The sequence below is a fragment of the Haliotis rufescens genome, unplaced genomic scaffold (genome assembly GCF_023055435.1).
Source record: "Haliotis rufescens isolate VD_foot unplaced genomic scaffold, xgHalRufe1.0.p SCAF_7, whole genome shotgun sequence".
NCBI lineage: Eukaryota > Metazoa > Mollusca > Gastropoda > Lepetellida > Haliotidae > Haliotis > Haliotis rufescens.
In genome coordinates this window covers 7750676-7775877 of record NW_025964361.1, presented here as the reverse complement: position 1 = coordinate 7775877, position 25202 = coordinate 7750676, and the positions used below count along the sequence as shown (strand labels likewise).

The 25202-nt window shown below is 39.9% G+C and overlaps 2 protein-coding genes across 2 annotated transcripts; both read right to left on the bottom strand.

The window, feature by feature from the left end:
• Positions 1-1519: 1519 nt before the first annotated feature.
• On the bottom strand, positions 1520-11556 carry LOC124144469. Its single transcript, XM_046513882.2, has 4 exons — positions 11374-11556; positions 7866-7965; positions 4921-5057; positions 1520-2061 (listed from the first exon to the last, which is right to left on the bottom strand). The coding sequence occupies exons 1-4, from the start codon at positions 11420-11422 to the stop codon at positions 1997-1999; spliced, it is 351 nt and encodes a 116-aa protein (XP_046369838.2). The 5' UTR covers positions 11423-11556; the 3' UTR covers positions 1520-1996.
• A 903-nt stretch (positions 11557-12459) lies between these two features.
• LOC124144470 lies at positions 12460-20640 on the bottom strand. The gene is made up of 4 exons (XM_046513883.2): positions 20525-20640; positions 15990-16089; positions 15332-15441; positions 12460-14570 (listed from the first exon to the last, which is right to left on the bottom strand). Exons 1-4 carry the CDS (start codon positions 20571-20573, stop codon positions 14026-14028), a joined length of 804 nt encoding a protein of 267 aa, XP_046369839.2. The 5' UTR covers positions 20574-20640; the 3' UTR covers positions 12460-14025.
• Between the last annotated feature and the right edge of the window lie 4562 nt (positions 20641-25202).

Sequence of the window (25202 nt, the reverse complement as noted above, 5' to 3'; positions counted from 1 at the left end):
TGGCCTCCATTGTTTTAGTTTTCAGAAAGTGTCTATTTCTACAGCAGATATAGATATCAATTGACATCTTTGGACTTGATAAGTTGATAAGTTTTGAAGTGTATGATATAAGTGTATGATCTATTCTTATGAATAAAATAATATGCCGAGCCACCATACGAATAGATCATATAAGTGTCTATATATAAGTGTATGATCTATGCGTATGATGGCTCGGCATATTATTTTATAAATGGTTCACTGAGAAATATTCTACCTAAGTTTTTTTAATATGTCGTGTTCTAGAGAACATTTTTTTCCTGAATAACGTGAACTGTATCCATTATAATAGATCGACCCCAAATCAGTCGTAATCATCTGGGAATGGATTCATATATTTAAAACAGGAATGTATGCATAAATATTATTGACATTATTGACCTATGATATCAACTAACTTAAGTATGACCAGGAATATCGGTTCAATGTATGTGTTTACGATTGCATAATTCAGTTACAATGGACACTGTCCTTCAATGTATCACATAGCACAGTACTCAAGACCGCAGTGTAGAGTTTACAAAGGTTTACAAGACTTCGTTCAGGTGTAGTGTTAGTTTATAACTTTGTTTATTTCCTTGTGCCTGACGTCGTGTTGTCCACTTGGGTTTCCATATATTACTGTGTGTCCTCTCCCAACCCCTGACTACAAGATTCAGTAGTGTGGGACGTTTGTCACGCACATGTCCCTATACATGCATTGGTGCTGTCTCAGAGCTACCTCTTTGGGTTGAAAGGTTGTCAACTGTCCGAGATCTTCATGAAGAAAGATTTTGCCTTTCATTGACCTTCCAAATAAACCCGTGAGAACGACAAACCGCTCAAGAATCTGCATTGTGTTGTCAGAGATATCTGCTGATGATGGGAAAGCAATGGTGACTTCAGGAAATACTTGACACGTATCCCAAGCATATAAACCGGTGAAGGCATGACCCCCCGATCCCGTTAGTCGCCTCTTACGACAAGCATAGTCGCCTTTTATGGTAAGCACAGGTTGCTGAAGACCTATTCTACCCCGGATCTTCACAGGTCTGTCAACGATGTAAGGTAATGAGGTTATGAGGTGACTAGTAGTCTGTGAGAGTTGTGACCCTTAGTCATGCCAGGATCTCATCATCGTTGGTGTCAATCCAGATTCGCCCAGATTATGACCCTTGGATCACCACCGTAAATGTGTTCGTCGGTTTAACCAAACTGGTTAACGTTAACTATCAAAATTAAAGGTAGTAGTTAGTTGTAGAAAGTGGAATAATCATTATAATTGATGTTGACTGTTTCAAGGTAGCTGTTTGACAATAGTCTAAAATCTCAAACAAGATGATGTGGACACGAGATGTAAAACTTGTTCCACTGAAGTCAATAATGAGGACATCTGTAACGTCGTAACCTTGAGAGACAAATGCGGAAAACAAACTTGTCCATTTACATGCAAATACATTCAGAACAACACTTCACAGAAATAATTAGAAATAATAATATGTTAGTTTACATCTTTATTCAATTTCATGCTGAAAATACATCAAAACATACTTTTACACAGTTACAGATAATATTGAAAGAGATTTTCTACATACGATATTTTGTCCTGTTGTTTCTCACCAGAAACATGCCATTTTGTATTGATCACAATTTCATGGCTTTGCCTCATGCAGTAAGTAGCATATCGAAGCACTGCGATCTACTTGCATCTGACTTAATTGAGCTTATCATTTTCTGGTGAGTTGATTAAAGTGAAATAAAAACCAATTCAATCTCTCAACCTTGAATTGTAAGGGAAAACTTTTTTTAAATTTAATTCAAATTTTATTAATAACACCCATTGTTGTCACAGGATGTCTTTAAAGACAAAAATAGTTCATTCCAAATTTCTTGAAATCCTTCGATCTTTCGTAATGCAATAGGCATTTCTCCAACTGTCAAACATATGCTGGTGATATGTACTGGGGGAATATGCTGATCAGTAGGCCTTTGGCGCCACAGTATATGGAGGAGGCGCCTGGATATACCCCATGTTAGCTTGAGCTGAAAAAGGAGAAACATTACTTTAGATATTATCAACCTGTCTGACGTCGAGCGACACGCTGTCTGTATGTCATGTTAACAATAATATCAGAACAGCCAGATGAGCTTCAGTGACACAACCTCACTACTTTTAACCAGGTGAGCTACACAGTCCTCACCGTAAACAGGCCAACGATACAACTCTATCGGGACATACTAACCAAGGGATGGGCCTTATCATACGCTTGTCATCTGTACCACTTTATCAAACAATCAATCACCGTGTGCTCATACACACGTCAACTGTACAACTATTTAAATGCATATAACCACTCATGAGAACTCCTGTCGAGAAGCATTACACAAGACACAATGTTTGCAGTTGATGTTAGAGTGAACAGGTTATGTTGACAGCACATAATGTCAACTATATTGATATATAGACGACATTACAAGTTTCACCACGCCTATAAGTTGTATGAGGAACTGTAACACATGTTACATATGGATTACACTCAGTAAAGTACAAATTGTAGTACAATTTAGTGTGGAGTAAAACCCGGTTTACGAACCCACACTCTTACTCTTACCCACGAATACAGCACCTTATCGCTAGCAAGTTACGTCAGCGACCTAACCCACAAGCATGGAAGCCCGATAACTGGTTGTCTAGATCACGTGCTTTGTGCATGAAGTGTTTGATAGACATTTCTTAGAAGTTGACGGATGACAAAGTAGACATTATTTATGGAAAAACAACTGTATTTTACAATTTATGTATATTATTCAAGCAACGTTGCTTGACAACGGTATTATGATCACTACCTGAAGGTTGTTTGACAACGGTATAAGGATCTATACCGTTACGTCACCATAACATTAAAAAAAAAGAAGTTGTTATTTGTAAATTGTGTCTTCTTTGTCGGGTGTGCGCCTCTCTGACAAGTGTGTCCATAACACTCAGAACGGACCTTGCAATAATCTCGATTCAATAATTATGTCAATGAGGTCACCTGGCAGGAACGAATTACTTTAAAGCACCTTTCAAGCTACAAGCTACGTTCCCACAATAAGTATAAAGTTGGTGTTCCCGATGGATGTGAGTCATCTGGCAAGTTGAGATATATGGACATTTCACTCGAACAGTGTATTTACACGCCGTTGATAAAACTACTATATACATGTGTCGAATTACCGGTTGTCTCGAACTCATTTGCGAGACCCAAGTGTCCAAAATAAGCATAAATTCCCCTGATGTCTCGAACCCCGGATAAGTCGAACTTTTTCCAGGTCCCCACGGGTTCGACACAAAGAGGTTCGACTGTATGAATAATACAATTGCATTCATAACATATGTTGTTTACTATGTTGTATTGGGTATATCATGGTGCATTGAATATGTGACATGAGTTACGTGACCTTATGGGTGAAAAATCACATTTTGACTTCCTAGTATATCTTAAAACTACAGTATCTCAGGACAACACGATAACAATTCATAAGTCCTTTTTAGCTATACATTTCAACAGACTTGGCCGTAAAACATAAACACAACCAAAAAGGAAGGTATACACTACTAGAACATGGATGGGTATTGTCGTATGTTTCCTGAACTAAACAATCACTATGCACGGGATAATCATGTATGTTGCGTGTAGGATCCTGGATAGAAGAAGGTGAAAATATTGGAAATCGCATCTCATAATTCGATCACATTGTTATCATGGATTGTGGATTGTTGAAGTGTGTATGAATATCAACACCAAGAAACGTTTGCCACCGCTGAGAGGGATAATGTCAAGAAACACGCAAAGTGAACGCGACAGGACATGAGGTGTGTTTGAAGCATAATGATCTGTTTTTGACGTCGCACAATTTAATGTTACGACAGCAATATGTCCCAATCGGAATTGGGTAGATGAGACGACCTTGTATAAACACTAGAGATGGACCATCTTCCCGAGGCAAGTGAGTTAACTGACTTTAAAAGTCCAGTTTCCACCCTTGCCGAATTCGGCTGGTGTTATGGAATTTTGGCTGGACTAACTTGTCTATGCAGTCCAATCAAGATCGCGCAACGAAATCGAAATCCGGATCGTAAACTGTCGTGCAGATTTCGGTCGATTGCAGGATTTGCAAAGCATGTGCACCGCCAACTCATTGTCAACAGATATTTTCCAAACCTTTTCGTTTTTAATCAAGGTGCTAGCATGATTTGATGCACTTCGCGATGTAAGCCCCGTTTTTTCACAATATAGATCTTTTTTATCGATCAGATCGTCTTGACTGGGCGCCGCCATTATGTTTGTAACAAATGCAAGTGATGGAATCGGATTGGTCCATAGGAGAGGCTTAGAAGGGACGTAACTCGTAATAACCACTGGTGGCGCTACGACCGAGACCAGGAATTCCAGCCTAGTTCGGCAAGGGTGGAAACTGGACTTTTATAGGCAGTTAACTCTCTTGCCTCGGGAAGATGGAGATGGACACACAACGTACTGAACTGTTTGGTTGGGCTGAAATTCGAAATGTCTTGTCCCATGTGATTTTCTCACCATATGGCACATGGTTGTGTTGGCACGGCATCCGGACTATTGGTGTCAAACATCAATAAGCACTAGGAATTGTGTTGTAAGATGGTGTGTTTGCATCTGTGATCGATTTCGTTGACCAATATTTATGAAGAAAATATATTGAGTCAAAGTAGCATGGAGGATCCCCTCCACCTACCCAAGAAATACGATGTAGAATAACGTCAAAGTAGCATGGAGGATCCCCTCCACCTTTCCGTTTTTGGCTGAGTATATTTAACCTGGTGAGCTAAAAGACAGGTTAAGCTCACCTGGCAGCAGTTCATATAACCGTGATATATGTCAGTACCTGTCGATGTTTGCACAACTGATACCCCAGGTGACCCTTGGGCATATGTTGTTCTCGCAACGTAGCGACGTCGGCATATGAGGCCCGCAATGGCGGCAAAGAAGATGATTACTCCAATGATGATGCCGATTCCAGCTCTGGAAAAATAAAAAATGTATTCTCCTTTAAGACGTATACCCAGCTCTGCTCCTTCGTATTTTCATATCAACTGTACATGGCATATTATTCACACGAAGCTGCGATACAATATTAGCAAGATCAATTATGATAGGTTTAAAGTTTGCTAAAATAAACAATTATTTATGTTCATGTGGTATTCCATAGTTCTTTAATCCTATGTAAGCTGCAAATTTGCGTCCTTAAAGACGTTGGACACAACAAGTGAAACCAACTTCAACGCTCTGAGATGTAACATGAAGATAGTGTATAGTATACTAGTACCTAATTAAAAAAACACAATACCTTTCCATGCTATATTTTGTTGTAGGTGGCACCCACGTATGGTGGGGTAGGCCTCAAATGACATGATTTAACATCACTGTAAAATATTACTTAAGCTGACTCCTTGAAATACATTAACCTAATACTGTAATTAAACTTACTTTGTAGTATTTATTACTATTTATGTTTGTTAACTACATACACGTACGGTGAAAAAAGGACCAAAAATAGAAACAATCGAGGGAAAACAGCAACATATTTAATGTGGCTCGGGTATCAAAGGAGCAAGTACTCATGTAAATAGTTATTTAGAAGCTCAAACCCACTACAGAGTGACCATTTTCACGCATAACGTACAATATCCACCAATCAACATAAATTTAGAAAAACAATCTGTAGGAATCCACGCAAAATATTGAGTATTTGCATGCCCAAAGAAAGCTAGGGGTGATAATCCTGATACCTGAAAAGGGAGATAACTCATTATCGAGATATAATCAATCACATATTATGCTTGTCATTGAGTATTGTTCAGATATAACATAATAGGCAGGTTTGATGTTCTACAATGCTTTCTCTTTATCCATTAATAGAAATTAATTAACCATTAATAGCTTTGCTTCTCGTTCAGGGAGGAAACTATAATGTACCAAGTTATTAAATAATGTGTAGGAACTCTACACATTGTTTTCCCAATGAATCTAAAAATTCAGAGATGCATTGGAACAGTTATTTTTTATTACTTATCGGCTCATGTTTGGGAAGAATAGCGAAGGTACAATCTGTCATGTTTCAGGTTTCCACAATCATTAACGGACATGTTGCTTCTACCACCAATTATGTAGAGGACAGGGAGCGTCAAGGGAGGTAATTCGTCACAGTAAACTCGCGTGCAACGGCGCGAACAGAGGTGCGCACGAACTATGGTATCCAACATCTTAAGCGTGCTAGAAACCTATGATCATGGGTTGAACCCAGGTTCTACCTGATCATGTTTCGAGGTCAGTCACCACTGCCAGTGTCAATGGGTTTCACCAAAGTGGAAAACGGCTAAGGTCTGCATCACTTCTGGTTTTCGTCCCAAATCAAGCTGGCATGCCCTGATATAACTGAAATACTGTTCAAAACGGTGTTAAACCACACATGCTCGCTCGTCCATCAGGCGTTAATACATCGTCCCGGTTTTCTTCGAAATATTTTGACCAAAAGTTGACCTGTTATCAAAGGAAAATTCCCCTGAAACTTCCATGTGTTGTGGACCGCCTCCGTGGTCTAGTTGTAGAGCGTCCGCCCGGAGAGCGGAAGGTCCGGGGTTCGATCCCCGGCCGCGTCATACCAAAAGACGTTAAAAGATGGTACTTGTTGTTACCCTGTCCGGAATAGTACAAACAGCCACACAAACACACACACGTGCATGCACGTAGCTACATAAGTGCAATAATCTTGGAAGCGACGTTAAACCCAATTTCACCTCACCTCACCTCATGTGTTGTGTTTAAGGAGTGACAGCATTCTTTCGGGCGACTGTAGTTAATCTGTCATTCATTCTATTCTGTCTTTATTCAGTATATTCACAGTCTCAGTGGTGAAGCAGAGAGAGCGTTTACCCGGAGAGAGGAAGGTTGGTGTTTCGATTCCCGGATGCGTCATACCAAAAGCGTTAGAAGATGGTTGTGTTAACTATATTTTTATCACCGACTGTTCTAACATACATCAGCTAAATCATGGCAGTAAATATTTCACAACATCACTAGGGCCGACATTCCAGCTAAATTGCAAAACAAATAGTCCAGATAATTCACGGCGGCCGACATTCCAGCTTGATCACAACAACAAATATTCCAGCTAAATCACGGCAGTGAATATTCCAGCTAAATCACGGCAACAAATATTCCAGCTAAATCACGGCAGTGAATATTCCAGTTAAATCACGGCAGTGAAAAATCCAGCTAAATTACGGCAGTTAATATTCCAGCTAAATCACGGCAGTAAATATTCCAGCTAAATCACGGCAGTGAAAAATCCAGCTAAATCACGGCAGTTAATATTCCACCTAAATCACGGCAGTGAATATTCCAGTTAAATCACAGCGGTGAAAAATCCAGCAAAATAACGGCAGTTCATATTCCAGCTAAATCACGGCAACAAATTAAATATTCCAGCTAAATCACGACAATGAATAATCCATGTAATCACGGCAATGAATATTCCAGCTAAATCTCTTCAGTAAATATTCCAGTTAAATCACGGCAGTAAATATTTCTAGTTATATCATAGCTGCCGATATTCCATCGAACTAACAGCGGCAAATAGTCCAACTAAATCGTATCGGTTAATTCTCCAGCTATATTACTCGGTGCGGGATTAAACAAAATTCAAACAAACCATTTTGTACATTCTCGCCACGATACCGAAACACAAGAATATTTCAATACCCCTGCATCAGCTTTATTTGAAATACAGACATGGTTCAGGTTTTTAACCTTAGGTATTATCATACGTACCCATTACTCAGACAACAATATATCACAAATGTGTCAGAGCAGCATCCGAACATGCAATAGATGTTTGAGTAATCACCGTAGCATGTCTCAGCTGTCGTTCCTGAAACATAAAACCCCCAGATAATTTACAGACAGACAGACAGACAGTTTATTCAGTATTTTAAGCATCAAGGCCCATAGTACAATGCAGATTGGATATTACCATTGTCACGTGATGTACATAATCAGATTTTAAATCAAGTTACACATTCCTCATTTTAAAGACATGTTTTAAGAATACAGAAACAGGATTTTCAGAGTTTAGCAGATTTATTATTAAATGACGGTCTTTAAAAGTACCTTGCAACATGGGGAGAAATTTAAACCTTAAATGGGAATACGTTTCACATATAAGTAAGACATGGTATTCATTCTCTACTTCTCCGGATGAACAGTTTGTACAAATAGAGTTCACAATATCACCGTCTTTGGACCTGCGACATATATTTACATTAAAATTATGCAATGCAATTCTAAGTTTACAATAAGCTCTGATCATGTTATCATTTGAACAGGTTAAATATCTTTCAGTTTGTAACAATGATTTTACTTTGCTGTAATTGCTGAGATGAAGTGATTCAGAAGTACTTTGGTGCCACTGTTGACAAAATATATCCTTCAGTCTTTGCTTAAATGAATATAAAAATCACTGGGTTTTTAATCATTTTAGCACACTTTCGAGTGACTTGGTTGCAAGACGTCACTGAAGTTCTATAAAACACTAGCAACAATATATACGTGATACCATTAACGTGGACGTAATCAGTTTTACGACAACGAATGTAGTTGTGCAGATTTGGCCCCTTGGTTGTGCAAGGATCTGCTGATCGAGGGTTCGAATCACAGATTAATATGGATTGCGGCTAACAAACATCAAACAAACACTTACTCTGTCTGAACTTGCATAATCGGCAACACACACACTTCCATATACAAGAGGATGCTATTCAAATGGACCTATTGCGAGTGGAACTGGAAACGGTTCCTGTATGTGTCATGTGAGGTGGTGAGGTGAGGTGAAAAGGGGTTTAACGTCGCGTCCAAGATTATTGCACTTATATAGTGACGTGCACGCACGTGTCTGTGTGTGTGTGTGGCTGTTTGTACTAGTCCGAACTGATGCCGATTTATAGTGCTATCACACTGAGATACCTTGCCGCAGTTTAACATGAATACCCCACTCAGACACAGTATACTGACTCCGAGCAGACCAGTCCTTGTTTTAGCCCCTTAATGCAGAGCGCCAGACAGGGTCACAACAAGTACCATCTTTTAACGTCTTTTGGTATGACGCGGCTGGGGATCGAACCCCGGACCTTCCGCTCTCCGGGCGGACGCTCTACCACTAGACCATGGAGGTGGTCTCGTGTGAGGTGGAAGGGTACTAGCATTACCCTATAGCCATCATTAAATGAAATCACTCACTACAATATATGAAAGAGACGAAACCCTTTCCATATTCATGAGAAATCGCTGCTAAAAGCAGATTCTACAGTGCAATTCCGATTCCATCATAAGAATACATCAATGAATCACTATCAAATAGTAATAATACCAGGTGTTCGCATATCCCACCCTACTGATGACATCAGTCACAATCACATACAGAGGCCTGTCAATTGCTCACCTGAAAACACGGCATTAAATCGTACCAGTCAAAATAGGGTATTGCATCGGATATCATTTTGATCACTGATGCGTCAAATTTCGACATGCCCTCCACATGTCTACCATAAAACGTTTTGAACACATCTGTGTGAACCAGACAACACATTACGGTCATTCGGATGTATTACCATCAAAGGGAAGTTATATGTAGATCATGAAAGATTGTGACACACCATTGTAATTTAAAGCCCTGTTATGTCTAAGCTGGACCCTTAGTTACCAGAGCTCCCCGCAGGTTAAGGGTTCGAGTCTCACAATCCACCGATGATATGCTTGTTTGTTTGTACTCATCATATCTCTAGCATTGTTCAAGCCATCGACCTACACCTTCCCACTTACGCTAACCCGACTCGCCGTGATTTGATCGAAGTTCTACATTTTGTTTGAACTCACTCAGGTCAGGTCAGGTCAACTCAATCAGTCAGGTTAGCTATGTATTGAATGCCACAGAGAATTTTCCTGTTTTGATTAACTTGAGGCATTGGCCATATTGATTGAGGCTTAAACACCGTAAGAGCCCAAATAAGGTGAGGTGAGGTGAAATTGGGTTTAACGTCGCGTCCAAGATTATTGCACTTATATAGCGACGTGCATGCACGTGTATGTATGTGTGTGTGTGGCTGCTTGTACGAGTCCGGACTGATGCCGATTTATAGTGCTAGCTCACTGAGATACCATGCCGCAGTTTAACATGAATACCCCACTCAGACACAGTATACTGACTCCGAGCCGACCAGTCCTTGTTTTAGCCCCTTAATGCCGAGCGCCAGACAGGGTAACAACAAGTACAATCATTTAACGTCTTTTTGTATGACGCGGCCCGGGATCGAACCCCGGACCTTCCGCTCTCCGGGCGGACGCTCTACCACTAGACCACGGAGGCGGTAAGAGCCCAAATAAAAAATCTCTAGCGTGTATCACATTTTCTTCTATTAAATCGGCGTTTCTTGTTCAGCTCTGTAAAACACTTCATCCGATACTCCGTTACACACATGCATTCAGTCAGACCCTGATTAAACTTCTAGACTTCGTACCTACTGACATCAATCTGTATAAGGTTACACACGTATGTTATATCATGTATCAGCCAGATAGCCATATCACAAGAAACACCTCCGCATTGTCCTACTAGTGACGCCCCTTATGGCGATGTTAACACTGTTAGTGGAGTCAACTGGGCATGAGGAGAGACTCGTTGTGATGTTATTAAGACTGTCACGCTAATAACATTTATATATCAATATAACAAAGCAAGTGTTTACCTTAATGCATATTTGACAGTTAGCACTGTTTGTGTGCTAATATATGAAAGGCAGTTGAAATATAACTATTTTGATGTTTTTTGTATTTTTTATCGAGGACGAAGAATACTATTATTTATTTAAGAAATATAATTATGATATTATATTACAACCATTATTACGATGAAATCATGTAGTAGTTGCTCCGATACTTTATTTTCAGTTCAGTATTATATTTATTTTATAATCGATCATCAATAAGCATGTTCAACTGATCAAACAAAATAACAGGAGGCATTTTTCTAACGTAAATATCTCCCACCGTACATAAATAATAAATAAAGATGCCCCGAATAACGTTTTTCTGATCCATAAATTCTAAACAGCAAACTATGTTTTCAGATGTAAGATATACAAGTACCAATCCCCTTTGATAATACATATATGGCGGGTGGGATAGCCAACTTAACGAATGATAGATATACACAAACGTTAAAACAAATGTTGTCTGCATGGTGTTCAAATATTATATTGTGTACAAGATGCATATTTAGACATACCAGCAACGAAGAGTGAGAGGAAAGCGATCACAACACTTTCAGCCTTCATGGTCACAGGATGTGGAATAGATTATATGCGCTGGTTATCTTCTTGTCACTCAGGTCGAGGTATTGATACGGCATGTTACTGATGACTAACTGTAAAAAGATACGTGTGAGCTACGCTCATACCAGACAGTGGCCATGTTGAGCAATACATAATCTAATGTGACTTCAACTCATATATAGGTCACAGGGGTGCGGTGGGATAGGTTAGCGGTCAAAGCGTTCCCTCGTCACACTGAAGAGCCGTTTTGAGCTCCGAAACGTCGTTACAAAGAATAAAGAAGTTGTTAGTTGTTATCCCTAAAAAGTGTATGTATAATTCATGTCCAGTTCATTCCTCAGAATCTTCTCAGCTGTCCAATGAGTGCTGCCTTCCGTATTGGCTATGTGACAAATGGTGATTCGTCCATCATCCATTATCATGCTATATCAACATTTTTCATAGTGCTGATGTCATCTTCGAGGCTCTCTCTTCTCTTCTTTAACTTCACTGCCTCTTAACAGTAGAAATGGAAAGAACATGATCCTGAGCATGCCCGCATATGGCTGGCTGTTAAGAATAGCCCTTTCAGTTGGAGATATTTGATAACATCGCTATAGTTCATTTTATCCACTTTCAGGAACAGAGTGCTTGCATTAATATGATGCCTGGTTGTGTATTGACCCAATAAGGCTGTAAAATGAAAAGTACTGTACTTAATTAATACATGTAAACTGTAGGCATGTATTACAATCCATATTCATAGTTAGACCCAGAACTTGTGAGCATCCCCTCGCATATTGTGATAATTACTATCGTTATTGTATACGGAACATGTTACTGAATGCGTGTGAAAAGTATTCATGATTCCGAGTTTTTAGAGTTAGCAGTATGTTATTGCTAGTATGTTAACTGAGTGACACATTACACACCTATGCTAAAGAGTCTTCCTGATTGTACTTCCTTGATGAACAAGGTGTTCTAAATATATGATACAATGTAGATATTGGGGATGTGCTGTATTAATTAATGAAACATGATATATACAAATACAAACGATATATGTTACATATTTGATTTATTTACTCTGTATTTTACACCCAGTATTTACACAGATAACACAGTCACAAGTTAAACTATTAGCAAGTGCTGGTGAACATACTTAAATATATACACAGGTATTCGGAAAATAACATTGACAATGTTAAATTTCAGGCAAGTGGTCATCCTGATCTTGAAATTATGGATTTAGGAGATTTAACGAACGAATTAATATCTTCCAGAGTTTCCTTCAAATATCACAACACAGTTGCACGCTACGCAGTTGAAGGCTTTGTATGGGTATTGTGAAATCTTGTACACGGATATTGATATCTATCAGCTGACGTTATCTGAGCCTTTTATCTCATACAGAAGTCCAGTAAACATTATTGTAAGGTATTCTATTTAATGTTTATCAATATTTTATTCACTGGAATTCGGTTGCCGACCCACAATGAGATACCAGCATGTAATTGTTTCAATAAAATCTGTTTAACGAGGACTTCAACGTATAAGATACTCTCATAGAGGATGCATGGTTCAAAAGGGGTTTTTCCTATCATAACCCACCTGAATGTCTCTGAAGTGAATATTGGAGGTATTAATACAAAAGTAATGTTGCTTGTCCTAACTCATGGGAAATGTGCACGATGCCACATTAGGATAATAAATTAACGCGACAAAACTGTTACCATATTCAGAAGAAATCTCTGCAAAAGCTGAGTCGATTGTACAATTCCGACCATATCATGAGCATGCGTTTATGAATCACCATCACACAGTGTTGGCACAAGGTGTTATAACATAAGACACGTTAGTAGACGTTCTATATCTTGCCATTGATACCCTCGTCATACAGCTTTAGAAAACCAATTGACTAGAATGTCACACGCGATTATAAAAGGAGGCTTCATAAACTGTGGGTTCGTTTGTTAAAAACCAAAAGCACGCTTCAGTATTCTGTTGCTTTGACAATTAGAAAGCAGTCTGCTCAGAAACATTGGACCATACTACGTTACATTTTAAGTCGATGTGGGGTGACCTTTTTTAATTGTTTTCCCAGAAACGAAAAAAGAATAATATTTCGATAGTTTCTTGGCTTTGGTCTAACCCTTGATATCATCATTCCTAACTGGCAATTGCCAGGATTATTTTGGCGATTTAAGTTTACATTCAATATATATAAAAGCTATCTATGAAACAAGAAAACTGCTCAAAACAGTTTTTCACTATAAATAGCATTTTACCTGGAGTTTTACTTTCAGACATATTTTGTATATGTAAGAGTATAGTTTTTACCTATTTACACATCTATTTTTAATTGAACATTGTCGATGTGTCACTTGTGCTGATGGCATTTGCAGTTTAGTCTCTAATGTATAGCTTGAAGTTTGAATTAAAATGATGGTTTTATGAGACGGGTTTGAGTGGTCCTAGATCGATGCTGCAGCTCCCTAAGTTCTGCTGGGCACGACCAAGGTTGTCATTGGACTCTGGCTCCGCCTGGAGTTGGTTGGGAGATCTTTCCACTTTGTTGCTTTAATTTACGGCCCTGGATTTGGTCAGTGACTGGCTGGCATATTTTATTAATTTGACGCTGGGTCCAGAACCTGTCCTGTGTTTGGCCAGGAGCTCTTGCGGTTTGTTTGTGGGTTGTGGACTGGGGTCTTGGTCTGTCCAGCTTTTTCTGTTTGTTTGTTCGTCTGATTCTGAGTCCGCCCTGTGATTGGTCGAGAGGGCCTTCCATGTGTTGGTTGGGTTAACACTGGGATCTGAGTCAGTCCCGACAATGGCTCAGATGTTCTTCCCCTTGTTCCTTGATCAGACACTTGATTCTGAGGCCGCCCTGTGTTGGGATGGGAGGTGCTTCCATTTCGTTGGTCAAACCCTGGGAGCTGAGTCTGTCCGAATGAATTGTAGGCCCGTGTTCCTTGTCGTTGAGGAGACCTTCGATCCTGATTCGACCCCGGTGTTGGTTGAAAACCCCTTGTACTAGCTTGTTGGTAAAATCTTTGCTGGAAGACATCGGATGTATTGTTCTGTGGATAGGTTACGATGGTCGCGCCAGATGGCATTCCTGGAGGGGTGTCATATGATCCATGTGGCTGTGAATACCACATTGTTTGGTAATCTGAAATATTCGAAAAGACCATGGTAAAGATGCAAGAAAATCTCTCCACAAAGCTGTGTTTATATATCCTCTGGTTACCGTAGTATCCATAATTGATACAAACTAAGGATAAATCATAACCTCCTTCTGGGAGGCAATATATTTGATCACGTCCCGTAGATATTCAGAGTTTGAATAGGTCCAAAGCAATCTGTAATTGTCGGAAGAGGCGATTTAATGCATCGGTTGGCCAGTCTTGGTCGATTGCGCGTCATCGTATCCCGAGGGCGTGCGATTGATGCTCATGATATCAATCACTGGATTATCTGGCCTATATTCGATAGTTTACATGCAGTTGGAATATTACTGAATGCGGCGTTAAACAACAAAGAAACAAACGTTTTGAAAGGAATAGCTTTGCCAAACGCCCTACTCTGACTGGAAGTGTGACTAGCAAATTATGCAAATTAAAATCGTTTCCAAATTCACCTTATAACGATGACGCCATTAAACAAGAACATCATACCATGCTGCTATTTATATATTGTAGATACAGTGTTACAAGGGTGACCAGGTTGGACAACATGGTAAGCAACAATGCAGAGAATATACATATTGAACTTTGAATTTGATGGGCGCCAATAGGCCTTCTTTGTGGCCAAGGACATCACCTCTCTCATCTGCATCGTTTATCACTATGTCGACATGACACGGAACAAATTTCGATTGAACTAGAAATGCTACACTTGTGTAAAGCTGACCTCCACTACACATATACATACTTGCTCCCGGTATCGCCATGTAGGTGGGACGTCGTCGACAGGTATGGATGCAGGCAACGATGCTGGATGCGATCAGCATGACCCCGACCATGATGAGGAAGAACCCAAACCTGTACCACAGAGTGGGTGGAAATAAGTAGCCATATTCAACATGAGTGAGTGAGTGAATGCGACCGCCCCTCTGCTGTATAAATACTGCCTGCTACCTGTATGTGAGTGCGTGAGTGAGTGAGTTGGGTTTAACGCCGCTTTTAACAGTATTCCAGTTATATCACGGCGTGTCAGCTTAATGTGGGAGGAAAGCACGAAGTTATGCAGGTCTCAGACGTTTACCACTTCGGTGAAACCCACGAGCACGGGTATGGTGCTGACAAACCTAGAACCATTATCGGGGCGAACTGGGATTCGAACCCACAATCATAGGTTCCTGGCATGCCCAAGGGACGCAACTCTGCACAGCGAATTGCGGCGCCTTAGACGACTGGGCCACCCTTGTCCCCCTACTCAATATGATAATATCCAACCGAAACAACCAATCATTACTACTGCTATGTTTGAGAATAATACGGAAACGAAAATGTTAGTCAAATATCTGAAATCAAAATTATTCAATGTTTCCTGTATTTTGTGTTCTATGGATAAGAAGAATAAACTTTACTGATTCGGTAGGCAGCAGCCTTTGCTGAAGCTAGCTTTGCAGCATCCGAAGAAGCAGGTATAAGTCTCATCCTTCACCCTGCAGTGCTTTGCTTCCAAACCTGACAACATGAAAGAGAAACGAAACATGTAGCAATTTGTATAATTTAACGAAATGACCGGAAGGTTTTAGCAGATAATCTGTCCCACCTTTGGGAAACCCAAACTACAGATATTTCGTTTTAAGCAATTTCATGAAATAGTCACGGTGGCTTAAGACCGATTGCATATGGCAGTAACTTGTAAATTAATCAATTTGTAACTTTTACATGTCACCTTTGTAGACACTATATTGTTTTGTAATGATATGGTACTCGTATTCGTGAATCGCTACACCTCGATAACAACTTCGGGGGCACGGGTGGCCCAGTCGTCTAAGGCGCCGCGATTCGCTATGCAGAGTTGCGTCCCTTGGGCACGCCAGAAACCTATGATTGTGGGTTCGAATCCCGGTTCGCCCCGATTATGTTTCTAGGTTTGTCAGCACCATACCCGTGCTCGTGGGTTTCACCGAAGTGGTAAACGTCTGAGACCTGCATCACTTCGGGCTTTCCTCCCACATTAAGCTGACACGCCGTGATATAACTGGAATACTGTTAAAAGCGGCGTTAAACCCAAGTCACTCACTCACTCACTTTAGCGACTTCACATCACCATCTTGTACTACCGGGTACCCACTACTGCTGGTTGAACAATGACACACTTCGAACACTCTCTTTCAGTGTTCACAAAGACCAAAGGGTTAAAACATGCCACATTATTGAGACACTGTTATATTAGTTTAGACTGTGTATACGCCGGAAGGAAATATAAACAAGTTGTTTCCGTGTTTGCGTAAACTGTAGTGGATGTATGATTCATCATAGCAAAGGCAATAACACAGACTACAGCAACGTTCTTCTTTGAGGAAACTTTAACACAGTTGCACACACTGATTGATTATGTTTGGTTTGACGCTGTTTTGATCAGTGTTACGTTTGATTGTAACAGTTCATCTCAGGAGGAGGTGATTCGATGAAACCTGAACCAGAATAGGATTTGAACTCATGGTTATAGGATCCTGGGACGCCTAAGGGAAGCAACTCTGTATAGTAAATTGCGGAGCATTAGAGGACTTGACAACACCACTCACTCCGCACCGCATGAGGATTAACTACTAATTGCATGGGCTCCCAACTATTAAATTAAATTGTGTAATCAAGAATATAGTGTTACCATGTGTAGCTTACCTATTCCTTTACCGGTGTTGTCATTGCAGTATACTATTTTATACCCCCTCCCAGCATAAAATTATTACAGACTAGATACAGTATACAAATATACATTATGTTGCATTATCATTTCAAGAAGATGCAAAGAAAGCGCTTTTCAGGGCAATTCTGCACATCAGTTCTGACAGATACTCAGAACTGAATAAAAGTAAAAAATAAATGTCACAAAAATAACACATTCTATCAGTGAGCTCGTTCAAAAAACGTTCATTGCAAGGACACACCTTTTGTCTCGAACAATGGGAAATTCGACTGAATGTTTTCAAGGCATTTGAGATATCGAGGTCTATTTCTGTTGCTGTATTAAACAAGAACTATTTTCTTTACATGCTAAATTCAGTTCATGTTGAAGATTCGGTCGTATGTTTATCGTAATAGTAAGGTCACAGGACAAAGGTCACAGGACAAAGGTCACAGGACAAAGGTTACAGGACTTTTGTGACAATGCAAACCTACTGAATCCGGAAGAGTGTGTGGGGTGGGGTGTCTATTCCATCCGCTCCCAAAAAATGTAAATATGAAGTCTGTTTTAAGTCACCCATTGGTATTGTCTGCAATCACATGCTACTAAACATTTATGTGACCCGTGAAGATCCAGGGTAGAATAGGTCTTCAGCAACCCATGCTTGCCGTAAGAGGCGACTTTGCTTGTGGTTAGAGGCGGCTAACGGGATTGGTTGATACATGACATGCAAATATGCAAATTGCGTTGATCGATGCTCATGATGTCAATCATTGGTTTGTCTGGTCCAGACTCGATTATTTACAGACCGCCGTCTTTTAGCTGGAATATTGCTGAGTGCGGCGATGAACAAGGTTGGGCTATAATGAAGTATCTGCCATGTGTGAAGGGAATGTGTCATATGCTTTATGCGGAATCGATTATTGTCCCAATATTGTGTATATTAAGGGAACTACACGTCAGTAAATACCATGTGGGTGTTATGGGTGGCACTATACGGCACTATACGAAGAATGGTTCATACTACGGAGAATGGTTCATCATAGGGAGAATGGTTCATCATAGGGAGAATGGTTCATCATATGAAGAATGCTTCATCATAATGAGAATGGTTCATCATATGAAGAATGGTTCATCATATGAAGAATGGTTCATCATATGAAGAATGGTTCATTATGTGAAGAATAGTTCATTTTACGAAGAAGGTTCATCATATGGAGAATGTTCATCATATGGAGAATGGTTTATCATATGAAGAATGGTTCATCGTATGAAGAATGGTACATCATATGAAGAATGGTTCATTATATGAAGAATAGTTCATTTTACGAAGAAGGTTCATCATATGGAGAATGTTCATCATATGGAGAATGTTCATCATACGAAGAATGGTTCATAAGACGGAGAATGGTTCATCATATGAAGAATGCTTCATCATAGTGAGAATGGTTCATCATATGAAGAATGGTTCATCATATGAAGAATGGTTCATCATACGGAAAATGGTTCATCATATGAAGTATTTTCATCAGCCGAAGATTATTATTGGTTTATCGTACGGAAAATGTTCGTCATACTGAGAATGGAGAATGTTCAAGATACGGAGAATGTTCATCATCCGGAGAATGTTCGTCATACTGAGAATGGAGAATGTTCATTATACGGAGAATGCTTCATCATATCAAGAAAACGTTCATCATACGGAGAATGTTCATCATACGGAGAATGGTTTATCATACGGAGAATGTTCGTCATACTGAGAATGGAGAATGTTCAAGATACGGAGAATGTTCATCATCCGGAGAATGTTCGTCATACTGAGAATGGAGAATGTTCATCATACGTAGAATTGTTCATTATATGGAGAATATTCATCATATGGAGAATGTTCATCATACGGAGAATGTTCATCATACGGAGAATGTTCATCATACGGAGAATTGTTCATCATATGGAGAATGTTCATCATATGGGGAATGTTCATCATATTGAGAATGTTCATCATATGGGGAATGTTCATCATATGGAGAATTGTTCATCATACTGAGAATGGGGAATGTTCATCATACGGAGAATGTTCGTCATACTGAGAATGGAGAATGTTCATCATACGGAGAATTGTTCATCATACGGAGAATTGTTCATCATATGGAGAATGTTCATCATATGGGGAATGTTCATCATATGGAGAATTGTTCATCATACGGAGAATGTTCATCATACTGAATCTGGGCATTATACCGAGACTGGTTCACCACAGGGAGAATGTTTTGCTATACCGAAAATGGTTCATGTTACATGGTGGTCAAAACAAGTTGGATCAAACACAACCGCCTGGCCTCAGTATAGACACATGATACAAGTGACAAAACCATCATGTTACCGGACCGATTGATAACGCCCTGCCCGTGAGTTTGAATCATTGATGCTTTGTCAGTTACGCCCATTACCATTATACTACAACGGAACATGACCCCCGTTATACCCAGTGTGTCTGTCACGTGCAGATGTTCAGTGCATGACACGAGACATGCGTATTCAACGAGGATGTAATTACTTCCTTGAATATACTGATGATAAGTAGGTGGCATAAGTAGCACTATGTATCAAAGAACGTTGAAATACCAACAATATACGTTCTTGTCGTACTCGGTGCATATCCGGTTGTTGTTGTTTGTTTGTTTGTTTGTTTGTTGTTTAACGCCGCACTCAGCAATATTCCAGCTATGTTACAACGGTCTGTAAATAATCGAGTCTGGAGCAGCCATTCCAGTGATTGAATCATGAACATAAATCCACGCAATTAGGATACGATGACATGCATGAACCATGTCAACCTGATCCCAGTTTTCTAACGGGATCAGGTCGTCAGACTCGTTGAATTGGTTGATGCATTTCACCGTATCCCAATTGCGAGATCGATGCTCATGATGTCAATCACTAGACTGTTTGTCCAGACTTGAGACCGCCGTCAAATAGCTAGAATATTGCAGAGTGCGGCGTTAAACAACAAGCGAAAGGTGGCTGGGGACCTAATTTCTTACCAATTGTGGGTTCGAACCCGGTTCGCCCCGATTATGTTTCTAGGTTTGTCAGCACCATACCAGTGCTCGTGGGTTTCGCCGAAATGATAAACGCCTGAGACCTGCATCACTTCGGGATTTCCTCCCACATCAAGCTGACACGCCGTGATATAACTTGAATACTGTTAAAAACGGTGTTAAACCCAACTCACACACCCATTCCGATACTCGGTCAACTTACCTGAAACTAATAAAGACAGGACGGTGAGAGCAATCCTTGTGGGATCCATGCTGCTGAGTAGTACCACGACAAGCACGTCGACTTTTAATCTTAGGACAATATAATATGAAATATAAAACCCGGCAAGGAAAACGAAACAGCATCACGTTACTTTCGTCTTAAAATATCCACTTGGGTATTTTGCTACTTGTATTTCATAAACAATACAAGGAAACTTCCGCCATGAACAACCACAGTTGGAATTCCCATATCACAGGTTTCCCTGTGACCACATAGTTCCGCAATGGGTGCTTGAATTAAGCTTTGAACATCGTTTTGTTTGCATCCGTCAACCTTAAAACACGAAGGGGGCACGGGTGGCCCAGTCGTCTAAGGCGCCGCGATTCGCTGTGCAGAGTTGCGTCCCTTGGGCATGCCAGAAACCTATGATTGTGGGTTCGAATCCCGGTTCGCCCCGATTATGTTTCTAGGTTTGTCAGCACCATACCCGTGCTCGTAGATTTCACCGAAGTGGTAAACGTCTTGGACCTGCATCACTTCGGGATTTCCTCCCACATTAAGCTGACACGCCGCGATATAACTGGAATAATGTTAAAAGCGGCGTTAAACCCAACTCACTCACTTAAAACACGAAATTTCAGAAATTAAAAAAAAAATTATACAAGGGGCTAAAATAAGGACTGGCCGGCTCGGAATCAGTATAATGTGTCTGAGTGGGATATTCATGTTAAACTGCGGCATGGTATATCTGTGGGCTAGCACTATAAAACCACAAGTCCGACTAATACAAGCAGCCACACACAGAGAAACGTGCATGCAGGCTGCTATAAGCGCGTAAGTAAAAACATGAAGAACGCTTGGTTACACCAAATTTCATCGCACCTTATACAAGTTAACGTAAAGGATAACAAGTTTACCACATGACACACTTGAATCACGAAGAATGAAACTCGACTTTAAAACCAAATAAAGTTATCTAATCAGTGAGTGTGAAGCAGGAAGCAATAGCTGGGATGGCAATTAAATACGTGCACTATTCGAATGTGAAACAACATATATCATCCATGGGGATACAAACATCAAGCGTAATTTATTATGCAAAACTTCCCGATATTTGCACATGTGCATTACAGCTATGCTCAATGCAGACTGGGCGATGCAAGCTCTATGACGTCATCCATTGTCTATGACGTCACATATAAATAAGTAAACATGACATCAGAACAACGTGATTTGTTTTGACGGGTGAACATTATTTAATAAATACACGACAAGTGGGAGTTGTTTATCATACAATAAAACATAATTGCAGAGAGAATAAACCATGAGGGTCGCAGCCCCGATTGGTTTATTTTCTCTGCAGTGTTTTATTGTCCGATAAACAACGAGTCGTTTCTTTCTCATATGAGATATCAACATTTTGCGCAGCCTTTTTGAAGGATGTCAATAAATTGTACAAGCTTTAAAAACATTTGCCCGTATTAAAATAATGATGACTCCCCGAATACATCATACCTCGGCATGACGGATGACGGACAACCCCTTTTCATGTACAGGGGGGTTATGTTTAGTATTCTCACAATTTTTACGTCGATTATCTGTACTGTTTCTCTCAATACCGATTGTCATATCTTTCCCACTTTTGGGTTCGGTCGCTCGGCCATTGCATTCATCTGAGGGTCGTAGACAATTAGTAACTCCAAGTAAGTCATTGGTTATAATTATCATGAATAACTCGATGCTGAATCTAATACAATCTTGTGAGCTCTTACAGAGTTACATTTCAACTACAGTAAACAACGGTTATAACGAACTCAAAGGGACCACTAATTTCAGTTCGTTATAACCGTAATTCGTTATAAGCATATATACAGCATAACTACAGCATACAGTCGGGACTAAAAAGTTAGTTCGTTATATCCGTTAGTTCGTTATAAGCGTGTTCGTTATAACCGTAGTTTACTGTATTAACATTACATAAAGCATTTAACATTTCCGTCTGCTCGTGTGTGCAATTGAACACGATTAAAAAGTAATATTTAAACGTTTATGGAGCAGGTCCCTGTCCGTGAACGGTTGATTCCAAATCCCCTTTGCTTTTCTACTACCTCACTTGTTGCGATGAAGTTCAGCAGTTAACACGTGCGGATGTGCGATGATCCCATATCAGACTGTGACATTTCAGTAAGTGAATGAGGGGCGGTTTGGTAGCCTCGTGGTTAAAGCGTTCGCTCGTCACGCTAAAGATCCGGGTTCGAATCCCGACATGGGTACAATGTGTGAAGCCCATTTCTGGTGTCCCCCGCCGTGATATTGCTGGAATATTGCTAAAAGCGGCGTAAAACCATACTCACACACTCAGTAAGTGAATGAGCGGGGTTTTCGTTTTTTATTAACAATTTATACAGGGATCTGCAACAGTACAAGCCATTACTTGATTCGGCAACATATATTGACAAACTAATTTTAACTTTTATCATGACGATTGTCACTTAGCAAAAATAAGTCAATCAATAGTGGTTCAGTCCTTTTACATGAATAGGAATGAAACTGAGTTCCCAATGTGCCTACAGTTATTTTTGTAGGCACAATGGGACTGAATCATTCCACCCAATGAATGCCTGTCAGGGATAATTCCCCTGAGTCGACAACTGAAGTTTCGTTTCTTGGTCATTCTGAGCATCATGTTGACAGCTGCCGAATATAAATTGCAAAAAAAACAGATGAAAGATAACAAAGAATGATTTTCACTGGCATTTTAAGTTTATTTACACAATGCTACAAAAGTAATGGAAAGGGAAAAATAATAAACAAATCTTGTTTTACCCTAGCAAACTTTCAAATCAGTTGGAATTGCCATCTCACGTCTCAGACTCGGTAACAGAAAGCACTATGACAAGGTTTGTTCATCTTGCAATCAGGCTGAATCCATTGCTCACTTGTTACTGGAATGTCAAGACCACGCCCCAGCCCGGGCTAGGTTAAAACAAGAATTGCAGCTAGATCCGCTATCTGTCATAGATCTCCTTAAGCCATGAGATGCAAAAGCGAAGGCCAAACTAACTCTATTTCTGAGAGATGGACAGCCACTCGAACGTATATAAACAAAGCAGCCAAAGATAAAACTGAAATTATATCAACATACAAAAATCGAAATCATATCAATGCAAAAACAGAAATTATTTGAACAACAAACTCACAACAGATATGTGTACCCTTCTCACACACGTGAGCCCCAAAGAGGGACAGGTCTGCTGAAATTGCTAAGGCAGAAGGCGACCTCTTAAACACTTAATGCAACAACATGCAACAAGGACACATAAGGCCAATACATAGCTTACACTCATATGACTCACATTCATCTCAAAATGGCGAGCGTGACACCTTGACTTGGTATCTGAAATGGTATACCCCTACTCTCCACCGCTGCCACGCGCAATCTACCAGGCAGGATAGTAAATTCTCTGTTTACTATAGACGTCAAATCGTCAAGGATAAAGGGTTAAAAATTGAGGTCAAAAGGAACTATACTTCTCAGTTGAGTTTATCATATGTTTGATTTTCAAAAAAAGAACTGTAGTGGCGCTTAGTCAGCACTCAAGGAATCCTTGTACATGGTTTGTTTTTTTAAACTATTTTTTCGGTACAATTGTAGGGAATATTTTATTAAACGCCATATTTATTTTACACAACCCAGCCACAGATTACTTTTTACAAGCTGTTCCAGGAATGAGTGATGGGTAAATAGACATAGATAAGTTTGACAACAAATCTTTCAACTTTCACTTTCACAAAAAACAAACTCAGTATACTTTCTTTTTCCCCTCAGTGTATATCAAACAACGTGAATTGATACGACATATTGCGCACGAACAAGGTGAAAGTGAACTAAAATAGTCGTGCGCCTTTTAACCATGATTGTGCTGCATTGTAATCTGTACATATAGGTTATCCCGCGAGTGTGTTTGGGGATATTAAATATCCTGTAGTATTTCGGTCACATACAACTGTTTTAATTTGTGGAAAAGGTTCCAAGCCCCAGAGGTCTACAATCACTGATATGGAAAATGATCCCGCTTGAATCGTGCCCTAGCAAAATTGTTTCGCAAAAATATTATATCTCCAAATATGCCGAAACTTGTAAAATGCCTTCGCTGGACACTGATTTTCATAATATTAGTCTATTCTTCTCATAATGATAGCAATCATCCCAGTAGTTTCTCCAGATTCCCTATGGTTAATTCTGACTCGATCGCCGAATGACAAGGGCGACGCCATGTTTGTTTATAAACACTGAAAGTAGTCCCTTATTGACCTTTGATATTTGCATCTCTATTCGCATATGACCCCAACGGTTATCGTTTTTATCCTACAAAGAAACCTACCAATAATATGATAAATGACGTTATCAGTGGAATGTCAGCGCACAGATAAGTCGAGGTAAAAGTAAACACGCAACACTGTGATCATTACTGCTATCACAGTGTTGATCAAGATACTAATGAAGGGGAGATAACTAAGACACACACTTATATAACCTCAGTGCAAATCGCCTTCCTTGTGTCCAAAGATCGCTTAAAATCAAGTAACCAAAGTTTTCGGTATGTCCTCCTGAGACGATTTGTCAATACATTTTTAACACCTTGGTCGTTGGCAGCAACGTTGACATTTGCAGTTG